The 12951-nt window shown below is 34.3% G+C and overlaps 1 protein-coding gene across 1 annotated transcript; it reads left to right on the top strand.

The window, feature by feature from the left end:
- Positions 1 to 669: 669 nt before the first annotated feature.
- Positions 670 to 3805, top strand: LOC141683559 (polyol transporter 5). The gene is made up of 3 exons (XM_074488304.1): positions 670 to 981; positions 1391 to 1753; positions 2636 to 3805. Exons 1-3 carry the CDS (start codon positions 828 to 830, stop codon positions 3715 to 3717), a joined length of 1599 nt encoding a protein of 532 aa, XP_074344405.1. The 5' UTR covers positions 670 to 827; the 3' UTR covers positions 3718 to 3805.
- Positions 3806 to 12951: the final 9146 nt, after the last annotated feature.

Below are 12951 nucleotides of genomic sequence, written 5' to 3'. Positions count from 1 at the left end.
AACTTGGTACTTATTTTTTAAATTTTAGTTTTCGAGATTTGGGAAAATAGCGATTTTAATTACAAATATATGTAGCCTTCATAATTTTATGGAAGATGGTCAGTGTCAAGATTGTTGTAGCATATTCGTACGTGTATAAAAATTTCGTGTATTCATACCAAATTTTTTGATATGTATGTGTCAAAAAATTTTTTATGCAGTATAATTTACGGTATGCTGTAAAAATCGATACTTCTCGATAATTTCAAAAGAGAATTTATATCTCATAAAAACTGTTATTAATATATTTCGGGAGATTACATTTTCATCATATCGAATACACAAAATTATTTATTATTTATAATTGAATCGAACTCGAAATTATGTAAGCATTTGTCAGTTTATTAATATTTAAAGTACTAGGAATAGATAATTGTGTACAAAAAATTTGTAGAGAATGACATGATAATTGATGTGAGATTTTTAGTTATGCTTGTTGATGTGATGACATGATAATTGATGTGAGATGTTTTAGTTATACTTGTTGACGTGAATACAGGATCCTATTCCAATTAAAAACCCACCACATATCGGTATTTATAAAATTTTGTACACAATTCCGTACACCAATTATTTTTATTTTCAAAACTGACCTCCGGTCTATTTAAAGAGGAGCGTTGCAACAGCTAGTCTCACACTAAAAAACACAACACAATAGCATGTATGGTCCTCACATGCATATTTGAGTTTTCTTACCACAAGTTCGCAATAACTTGTACTAGCCAATAGTGTACCATACCAAAATCTAATCCTCTAGATACACTACCCATTCTCTCTATACTTCTCAAATGGCTGACCGGAAAGTAGAGAGCTATGGTGTTTCCGGCGAGCCAAAAATGCTCGAACGGACGGCCTTCGATCCGGTTAAACCACCAAAGAAGAACAAGTATGCTCTTGGTTGTGCTGTTTTAGCTTCCATGACATCCATCTTACTCGGATATGGTAAGTTGTAATTTATCTTGTTATATGTATGCACGTAGTCGGGGGCAGATCCAAGAATTATATTTCGGGGTGCACCGACCATATTTTAAGAATAGACCCTAATATTTTTGAATTTTTTGGGGCAATTTCATATATTATGGTCTGAATGAGTCAGTATCATACCTTATTCTGAGTCAGTTCGGATAAAAAACGGTCAAATTTGAACCTCGTAAAGCGAAGGTTAAATTTATTACGGTCGAAATGACTCTCTTTCTTGTAATGAAGTGAGTCAAACAAGAACATTCGAAATCTTCAAAATTTCGTAAAAATTTAAAATCAAAAATATCGTTTTGAAATTCTGGTTTCACCACTGTCACAGTGTAGTATGATAAATTTATAAGCCGAACCTAAAAATTGTGTTGAAATGTAGATATTGGAGTGATGAGTGGAGCATCAATCTACATCAAAGATGACCTAAAAGTGTCCGACGTTCAAATCGAGATTCTCATTGGAATACTCAACATTTACTCCCTCGTCGGCTCCGTCGCGGCCGGAAAGACCTCAGATATGATTGGCCGTCGCTACACCATCGTATTTGCCGCCGCAGTATTTTTTGTGGGAGCTCTCTTGATGGGATTTTCTACAAACTATAGCTTTCTCATGGCTGGCCGGTTTGTGGCCGGAATAGGAGTTGGTTATGCTCTCATGATTGCTCCGGTGTACACTGCCGAGGTTTCTCCGGCGTCTTCACGTGGATTTCTCACTTCTTTCCCGGAAGTTTTCATTAACGCTGGTATGTGAACAAGTTTTAAATATGACATGAATTTTTATGTAACTTTTGTCATTAGTTTATGTTGACGCACCTGCATGATCCTTCAAACATCATTTTCACTTACAATTTATGCTGGGAAATGTTATTTTCGGGGCTCTTTTTTTTATTTCCGTAGCAAAAATGTGTAAAAAGACCAAATTACCCTTATATTCATATTTTTCAGGGCTTTTATTGTGAATGCAGGAAGGGCAATTTTGTCATTTCAATCTTCTTTTGCTCTGAAAATAAAAATTTTGCTCCGGAAATAACATTTTCCTTTATGCTTGTCACTTTTTAAATATTAATCATGTTTATTAAAATTTTGTTTTAATTATAAAAAAATTTTAAGTAGGGTAATTTACCGGCATAATTAATTTCTCGTAAAATTATATAACTTTTTTCATTTTAATAGATTGTTAACACTTTTCATTTATAAATGTTAATATCTATTTAAATGATCGTGGTTATCTCAATCGAATAATTTCGATTTCATAAATTTGCAATCAGTTCAAATGTTAATAATTGAGAAGGTCATTCCAAAGTGCACGTTGGTATTACTATCTGAACAAGAAAAACAGCTCACTGAACATTTACAATTGTTTCATTGTCTTGGTTACCCAAACATTTTGTTTTCTTACCAAGTAACCCACATGCATGTTGAGCTATTTGCCCTAGTTTTTGGAGTATCTTGCTAAATTATTGTGATGTGCTGTTTAGTACAACAGCTTCCGGTACAAAGGAAGCAAACGAACTCGGTAAATAAATATTCGATAAATGATTATATGATCGAATGATTATTCTTTTTGATAGTATAGGAATATCGATAAATAATTATTTTAATGATTTTTAATAATCATTTTACAGGAATCTTACTGGGATACGTATCAAATTACGGATTTTCGAAAATGCCAGCACACTTAAGCTGGAGATTCATGCTCGGAATCGGAGCAGTTCCGTCCGTATTTTTAGCCATCGGTGTCCTAGCCATGCCCGAGTCGCCCCGTTGGCTAGTCATGCAGGGGCGACTCGGGGATGCTAAACGAGTTCTCGACAAGACTTCTGATAGTCAAGAAGAAGCTCAACTTAGACTAATTGACATCAAAGAAGCCGCAGGCATACCTCAAGAATGCAATGACGATATCGTATCGGTACCGAAACGCAGCAAAGATGATGCGGTATGGAAAGAATTAATTCTCCATCCTACGCCAGCAGTACGTCATGTTTTAATAGCAGCCGTTGGAATACATTTCTTTCAACAAGCGAGTGGCATAGACGCCGTCGTTTTGTATAGTCCAAGAATCTTTGAAAAGGCTGGGATTACAAATGATAATGAAAAATTACTTGCAACCGTAGCAGTTGGATTTACGAAAACCTGTTTCATTTTAGTTGCCACATTTTTACTAGATAAAATCGGACGACGTCCGTTACTTCTGTCAAGTGTTGGGGGTATGATCGTCTCATTATTTTTATTAGGGACAGCGTTGACCGTGATTGACCAATCTGATCATAAAGTGACGTGGGCAGTAGCTATGGCTATAGCTGGTGTGTTGGCTTACGTGGCATTTTTTTCGATTGGGATGGGACCCATCACTTGGGTTTATAGTTCCGAGGTGTTTCCACTTAGATTAAGAGCTCAAGGATGTAGTATGGCAGTTGCTATGAATAGGATTACAAGTGGGACCATTTCAATGACTTTTATATCCTTGTATAAGGCTATTACTATTGGTGGGGCTTTCTTTTTGTTCACTGGGGTTGCTTGCGTGGCATGGGTGTTTTTTTACACTTTGCTACCTGAGACTCAAGGGAGGAATCTTGAAGAGGTTGGGTTGTTGTTTGGGACTTATTTCAATTGGAGATCAACTTTGAAGAAGTTGAAGAAGAAAGAAGCTAGTGAGAAGATGAATAAAGAAGAGGTTGAGCTTAAGAATAATGCTCCCCAAAACTAGGATAATTTTAGTTTTGATTGTTGGTTATATGTATAAGATTTGGCTTTCAATATATGAAATATAGCGGACTTAACGTTTTCAGATTTTACCCCGATTTTTTGGTAAAACAATATTTTGCTAGTTCGTTTTACGAAACAATATCTTGCTCATTCTTCTTACGAGATGTTGAGAGTTGGGAACTGGTAAAAAAACAAGTGTAACTGGGGTGTGAGTGTTTTTTTAATTACTAGTTGATAATCTGCGCGAGACATGAGTCGAGTTAATTTATTTAAATAATTTTTAAAAATTATAATAGTTTACGTGACATGTCAAAATTTTTATTTTTACTGAGAAAATCCAACCCAAACTATCGGGTATAATATTTGTGTTATGATTATAATAAAAAGATTATAATTATTATACGATTTAAATTTTTTTATTATTTCATTAAAATATACTATTGAGTCATATGTGAAATAGGATTACTGATTTGAAATCAATTTAAGAATTGCAATAAAAAAACGAATTAAATAATAAATATAATATTATAAGTCATATAAAAGTAAAAAAAGAATAAAAATCATACATTTAGATTTATAATGAAATTTAAAAAGGATGAAATCAAAAGTTGAAACCAGACACAATATAATATATATTAAATTAACAATACATAATGAAATTAAGAACGCAAAGGTTAAAGCCAAAAATGTGAAACAAAAATAAAACCAAAGTTTGGTTAAATAGGGGATACTTATCCTCTTGATCACATGTTCGAATCCAGGAGAATTTATGATTATGTCTCCTGAACCAGAGCATGTCGCTTAAGTGCAGTTTATCTTTATCTTGATTTACGTAGTTTGCAGGCTATTGCATGAGGCCGTGGGGCTTACCTAGTACACACCCAAAGGGTAACAGCTGCATGTTCCCTACAATAAAGAAAAAGTATAAGGAAACAAAAATAAAAGTAAACTAATTAGAATCATACGACATGCAGAAGTATGAGATAATAAAATAACCAAACTTAATAGAATTATAATACATGTAGAAATATAACATGAATAAATAGTGTAATCTAAATTTTAGTAGAATTAAAAGATATACAAAAGTAGAATTATAAGATATATATTAAAGAAAAAATAAAACCAAAAGTTGGTGAAATCAAAAGTAATAGTAACATTTAAAAATGAGGTTTCACTTATTAATAAAGGGTATTAATGCATAGAAAAAGGGAAATCAAATATTTGTCAAATGTGTGAAGTTTTAACAAGAAATCTTTTAAGAAATGTTCTTCTTTGCAAATAGTTTGGCATGGAATGGTAGGGTAAGGGAGGGGCTAAAGTAAAAGACAATGGAGTTGTAAGAAAATGATGTGCTTGTGTTGATTAGATTTGTCAAATACTTGCAGGTTGGTAGCAAATCTGAATCTGCAGAGGAGTGGGGAAAGGTACCTGTTGATTCATAAATCTAACCATTAGGCGAATATACTGTATAATCAAATTTGTTTCTATCCTTAATTATAAAATACCGATTTATACTATACTATAATAATCGGAATATGTATTATTTGGTTCAACGATTATCCACTTATTTTAGTTATTAAAAATAAAAAATAAATAATATTATACATCAACTAAACTATTAATAAATTGCTATACTATTATACATAGTCTTTTTATTCCCCTAAACTTTATACTTAATAATACTGTAATAACCGAAATAGGATATAATTTAGTTCAACGATTATCCCCTTATTTTATTTATTAAAAAAAAATAGTATTATACATCAACTAAACTATACATGGACTCCTTATTACCTAAACTACAATTAGTCTTATTTATTATCCTAAGTTTATCATGCTAAAATACAAGCATTTTTTTCCTAATTATTATAGAAATTTTATTTTGAATCTATAAATATATTTATTTAAAATATTAAAACTTAAAATTATCATATGATTGGATAAATAAAATTTTAAAAATATCTAAATATTAACGGAATCCGTGCATCGTACCGGGTTTAAGTGTATTCTGCATGTGATCCCTCTTAATAGAGTTAGGCCTGGAAGATTAAAATGTCCCTGTTGGGACTCTTAGCAGATAATACACTTCATAAATACCCAAAGAACTCTGTCTTCATTGCCAGTTTCCGGGACAGTGATGCCTAATCCCAATTGCCGTCCCCGATTACCGCCGCCCCTGCTGAAGCAAGGTGATCCGCCGTCTGCGTGATCAATACTCAGGGACGGCCCTAAAGTATTTGCAATAATCAGGTCAATCTATTGCGAAATAGATTATGCAAGATTAAACTAAAATGTTACTCCCTCCGTCCCGTTTATATTGGTAACCATTAATCTCCAGACCTCGGAACCAGTGGGGCTGACAGAAGCTGAGACGGAGTATGTAGTGGTTCAATACAACTGTATTAACACAATCGCAAGAGCATCTATTGGAATATGTAATAGTTTGCTGCTGTAATAACATTGTCAGGTCACAAACTTTTGAAAGTTTCTCGAGGCAGATAAGTACTCTCTCCCCCATATTACGTTTCCTGTTTTGACTTTTTACACTATTCGTCTTAAGCGATTGACTACTAATTTCATGTGTAAACAATCAGCAACAAATGACACTAGATATGTGTAAAAGAACCGTAAAACAACCTTGATTAGCTTTCCGAATCTTGAAAAATCCGGGATAGAGGACATCAATTGTGCAGATGGAACATCCAGACTAGTGTCCTCTTTTGCTGCTGCTTTCTTCTCTGCAAGTTGCTGAGATTTAACCTCCTTGGCAACATCTAAAAACACTATGCAACTTAGCAGATAACTGGTCAAATTTATAAGAAACCAAAGGGATGAAAACATGAGTTTCATAGATTCATTTCGGGCGACGCACTGCAGAAAGAGATCGAAACAGTTTAATTTGTAAAACAATTAATAACTCAAGAAAGTTGATTCACACAAACGTAATAAGTGTCGAGAGACCAGTTACTCTAAAACCTCAAAGTGTAAGGGAATGACCTTACAAATAAAATCTTTTCCACCTAAAAGCAAATACGATTAATCCAAAACATTTCACTGCTTGATTGATGAATAAGAGGCTATCACAGTCTCATCTCTAGGAAGTGATCGAAATATCCTATATTCCTAGTCACCAAAAATTCAAGCATTGCCAAAAACATATAATCAACAAGAATGCAACATAAATACAAATGGAAGATACACTATGCACAAGTTTCAATGACAACATATAAAGATTTTTGAATCCAGAATAAATCCCATAGAACAGATCTTTACAATCCTCAGTGCCTGTTTCTAGTGAGTTTACTGCACAGTCCTAAAGTTCCATCTTTAGAACAGTACTTTTAAGCAATGATCGTTCATTGTCCCAAACCAATTTATAACGGAGACGAATTCTAGCTGAATAAGCCTAAATTTTCAACGGAGAAAAGGGTAGGTTAAACGAGGGGTGATCAAAAGACTGCCAAAATAATAATGCCGGAAGATTTGGACAAACACCATGCCTATAAAAAATATGATGAGATCGGGAAAAGAAAGAGGGCCGAACCCGAACCAAGCGGAAACAGAGAGACCCTGAACATCGAACTAGAAAAGTTCGGAATGGATCTCTCAAGTCCGATTGCTGAACCAGCCGCTGATGTTGAGGAAGTTGAGCTATATGCTGGTCATTCGGGCAAAATGGTTCGCATCGGGAAGAACATGGAGAAGGATCTCAAGGAGAAGGTTATTACGATCATTCGGCAATATCATGATGTGTTCTCCTGGGGCCTGAGGACATGCCCGGTTTGGATTCCAAGACGGCCAAACATTGTCTAAATGTGTAGCCCGAGGCCAAACCGGTCAAGCAAAAGAAGAGGACTTTTCCAGCCGAACGACAGAAGGTCATTGAAGCCGAAGTGGAAAAGCTGTTGGAAGCCAAATTTATTGAGGAATTCCTGACTGGTTGACTAATGTGGTGGTTGTAAAAAAATCAAATGGAAAGTGGAGGATGTGTGTGGATTATACGGACCTCAACAAGGCATGTCCGAAGGATCAATATCCTCTCCCCAGCATCGACCAACTGATAGACGCCACTGCCGGATACCGGGTACTTAGTTTCCTTAATGCTTTTTCTGGTTATCATCAAATTGCTATGAACGACTGTAAAGTATAATATAATGTAATATGTAATTGAGAAATTATAACTCAACATGAAATATAAACAGATAAATAATATTAAACTGTGAAGCACAAGAATCCTGAAGATGAAGACTGGATAAATACATTGAATCAAAAGATGGAACTAATGCTCTAAGTCTGTAACCAGGTCATGGGAAGAAGTTCATTAATTTCCTGACTGGTTGGCTAATGTGGTGGTTGTAAAAAATCAAATGGAAAGTTGAGGATGTGTGTGGATTATACGGACCTGAACAAGGTATGTCCGAAGGATCAATACCCACTCCCCAGCATCGACCAGCTGATAGACGCCACGACCGGATACCGGGTACTTAGTTTCCTTAATGCTTTTTCTGGTTATCATCAAATTGCTATGAACGACTGTAAAGCATAATATAATGTAATATGTAATTGAGAAATTATAACTCAACATGAAACATAAACAAATAAATAATATTAAACTGTGAAGCACAAGAACCCTGAAGATGAAGACTGGATAAATACATAGAATCAAAAGATGGAACTAATGCTCTCAGTCCGTAACCAGGTCATGGGAAGAAGTTCATTAATATGTTCAAGCCTCCATGAAGAATAAAATATTAAAGGATTTCCAGTGTCAGTGAAATGATTTGATTTGAAGTATTACTATAACATCCAAGCCCTCAACCGAATGCATACCGGGACCCAACAACCCACCACAGGTCAGTCCGAAAAAGCTAGCGATTTGGTACACATTGGTTGTTTACTTGTATCTATAAATGTCACAAACACTCTTATTCTTATCGATGTGGGATGTTATAATTACAGATCAGGGGTTTAGTGAATGAAGCAATAAATATTCAACCTAGTTATATGAGTTTAGAACTGCAAAGGAAATTGAATTAAATCAATTCATGTTAGTTGTTTGTGAAACAGACCAGTGCACCAAAAATTAGCATATCAGAAAAGGTTTAATTTAGTTATTCAGAAGATATATTATTGATGCAAATTCAGAAGACAAGGGAGTGAAAATTTTCTAAGTCAAATACATGCCTTGTGGTCGCAAGCCAGGGTGTATAGAAGAAATGCAAGGTCGCAACTAAAGAGCTCCAAGGTGAAGCTCCAGTCGCAAGTTAGAATCAAAAATTTCAGAATTCTAAGGCAAAATCCTTATGCAACTTGTAGTCACCACCAAGCTTTCCTAGACCTAAATGTAACTAGGTTGCAAGTAAGGTGTTACAAGAACTTCTGAAGTCGCAAGTTAGCCTACAAGGGTGAAATAAGGTCGCAAGTAGATGATTTATTCTAAGGCAAATCCTCATTCACTTAGTAGTCTCCAGTAAAGAATTCAAGGATAATTTTAAGTATTGATTATCCCCTGTTGTCGCCAGTCAAGTGTTGGAAAATTCATTGAATACAGAAACAAACATTTTGGTTTTGTGGACAATATTGTGCCACCTGCCCAAAGAGTTTGAAGGTCTACAAATCAACAGAATGAATGTAAATTCATTTGGTTATCTTCCTCAGGAACAACTTTGTTTTTACAAGAGCTCCATTAAAGACTTCATTTATTAAGCTTGTAAACATAACGTTATGTTGCCGAATTTATTGTATCTAATCATTTTTTTTATTAGAATGTAGCAACCTCAAGGATTATATTAATAAAATGATATATTCCTCGAATTATTTTTTATCTATTTTGATTTCGTATATATAATGAAGAACTTGAATTTGAATCGAAAAAGATTGTAGGTATCGTATTCAACCACCCCCTTCTACGATACTTTGGGACTAACAATTGGCATCAGAGTTTGTTGATTGACATACAAATCAAGATCCGTAGAAAGAAACAAGTTCTTGAAAAATTCCTTGAGATTTTTTAATTTCAAAAATTATCAATTCTTGAAATTTTTAAATTTTAAATAATTTTAATTCCGCCAAGATGACGAACAACCAAAGAATTGGAAGTATCAAGATTCCCCTATTTGACAGAGATAATTACAACATTTGGAAGAAAAAGATGATGTTGTTTATGAAAGCTTCGAATCCACCCTTCCCCGACATATACCCAAGCTGCCTATGCCATAACCGAGTGCATTCACATGGGTCTCCACCATTATCAGTAGCCGCAAAAGTTGCACTTTCAGTCACTGTAGTACCCAAAAGAGAATAAATATTTCCTTGAGAAATACCTGAAATGCATATGTCATAGCCTATTTATTTATTCGAGGATTTAACTTAATTCAAATAAGAATGTAACAAGTAAATAGTGGATCTATCGTCAAAGAGATCTCAACAAGTAACATCTGTCAAAGGATTCAGAAACAATATTCATCTACAGACTTGAGGAATTACTTCACTGGAAGAAGTTCAAGAAATTGATCAAGCCTCAGTGATATAAATCAAGATTGTGGATTTAATCAAGTGACATAGATCTTGTCAGGGTATCAAATAATTACAGGGATTTAATCTGAAGAAAATCAAGTTATCAAAGTCAAGACATGAAGAAACGTCACGAAAGTTAGTCACTCATGAACCAGACAGTACATCGAGTGTCAACATTGAAGTGGTGGAATTGATTCATAATTTTCAGTGATTTTTAGAAGATTTTCAGAAGAATGGTTGTTGTTTAAGAGTAATATTAATTCTCTATTAATTAATTAAGTCATATAATTTAATTAAGAAAATAAATTATATCTGCAAAGATTAATTTATTTATTAATTGAATTAATTGATTAATTAATTCTGAATTAATATTATGAATTTTCAGAATTGATTTTGAATTTATATTCAATATTAATTCAGCATGACAATCAATTGAATTAGTATGACAATCAATTGTCATACCGAAAGTCATGCTAGTTCAAATGGATTGTCATACCGAAAGTTCTATTAGCTATGAAATTGTCTCACCGAAAGTCATGCTAGTTCAAGTGATTGTTTCACCGATTGTCTTGCTAGTTCAATCAGATTGTCTCACCGAAAGTCATGCCAATTCTCAGATTGTCTTTCCAGTTCAATTCAGTTCTGTTGATTGAATTATTAAAGATAGAAGCAGCATATCATTCAATACATTGAATACACTTCAACTACTCAAGAACAAAAGAACAGCAGCCGCAGAAGCATTTCATCTCTCAACTGCTAATTCAAGATCATTCATTTCTAACAATTAAATCTAAATCTAAATCAATAGAAATCATTTTCTTGTTCTTGTGTAACTATCTAGCGGATCAAAATCCCTAGAACTTAATCTCAAATTGCTTCTAGCATTTGATCTTTTTATTGCAAAAATAGAAAAAGTTCATGTCGAATTTATTCTAGATTTATGATAATTTATTTGAGATTAATCCCTTGTAAACGATACCGTTGTTGTAACACCTTTCAAGTTTAATAATATTTTATTTAAATTGAATTTTATTTCATTTTTTTATTCCGCACTAAATTCAATTAAACGGTAGAGTTTGTATTCAACCCCCCCTTCTACAAACATATTGGGACCTAACAATTGGTATCAGAGCCTTCTGATTAACAAACAAATCAAGATCCTAGACTTTTGTGATTTTTCAACTCCTTGAATTTTTATTTCTTCAAAAAATTCATAATGACTTCACAAAAAGTTGGAACCGTTAAAATTCCACTGTTCGATAAAGAAAATTATATTATGTGGAAGAAGAAGAAGATGCTCTTGTTCTTACAAGTTGCAAATCCCAAATATCTGGGCGTGTTAAAAAATGGTCCAAAAATTCCGATGGTTATTGAACCAGAGGTTGTAGAAGATGATGTTGTAATTACCAAAGCTAGAACATATGCAAAAGATCCTGAGGATTTTACTCCTGCTGAAAAGGAAGAAGCCTCCTTGTATGTCAGCCTTCAATTAATTTTAGTTGATTACCTTGATCCCTTGATGAACAGACATGTGATGAACTGTAAAAATTCCAAACATATCTGGAAAACTATTGAGGTGATTATTGAAGGCACAGAGGAAGTTAGGGAGAACAAGTTAGAGATCCTAACCTCTGAGTATGAACATTTTAAATCCAATCCAGGAGAAGGAATTACTGAAGTGTTTGAGAGGTACAATGCATTGATCAACAACCTGAACATAAATGGAAAATATTATTCATTCAGGGAGGTCAACAAAAATTCCTTTTAACACTGCCAACTCATCTTGAACATAGAATCACTGCCATAAGAGAAGCGAGAGATCTGAGTGAGATTCTTTGGAAAGGCTCTATGGTGTGTTAAAAACCTATGAGTTGGAGCAGATTCAGCAGAAGGAAGTCTACGGGAAAGGTAGAGTGGTCAGCACGTCTACTGCTCTAGTAGCTGAAGGTCAACAACAACAACAACAATCTCAACAGTCAGAGAGAATGGTACGGTCTTCCAAGGCTGAGGAAAATGTGATAGTAGCAGAATATGATCCTCCTACTACAAATTTATCCGGTAATGATTTTTACTCCTTGGAAGAGCTGGAGCAATTGGAAGATGAGTCAATGGCCCTGATTGTCAAGAGATTCTCTAATGTCAGATTCAAGAGGAATCCCAAGTTCAAGTACAAGTCTAACTACAACAGATTCCAGAAAGGTGGATCTTCATCCTCTAACACCAGCAGTGGTGGATACAAAACAGGGATAGTTGATCGGAGCACCATTCGATGCTTTAACTGCAATGAGTTGGGACACTTTGCCACAGAATACAGGAAGCCAAAGCAAGTAAGGAAGAACTCTTATGATTCAAATCAGAAGAGTAAATCTGAAAGGGCTTATCTGGCAAAGGGAAGAAGCTGGGATGATACTGATAGTGAAGATGAAGAAGTTAAGAATCTTGTTCTTATGGCTATTGATGGAAATACTTCATCGTCAAGAAAAGAGGTAAAATTTACTGATGCTGAATTAGTTTATCATCTAGGAGGTTCCTTAGATTGTGCTCGTCGTGGTAATGAAATATTAATTCAACAAATCAAAGACCTTGAGAAAGAGGTTAATGAATTAAAACTTGTGCACATTAATCAAGACAAGTTAAAAGAACAAGTATCTTTTCTAGAGAATAGAGTTAACTGTTATAGACAACCCGAAACTATTCTCAAAGACAAGATCACCGGTCT

This window comes from Apium graveolens, chromosome 9 (genome assembly GCF_009905375.1).
Source record: "Apium graveolens cultivar Ventura chromosome 9, ASM990537v1, whole genome shotgun sequence".
Lineage (NCBI taxonomy): Eukaryota > Viridiplantae > Streptophyta > Magnoliopsida > Apiales > Apiaceae > Apium > Apium graveolens.
Note: the sequence above shows the minus strand (reverse complement) of the source record. Positions and strands in the feature narration are given on the sequence as shown.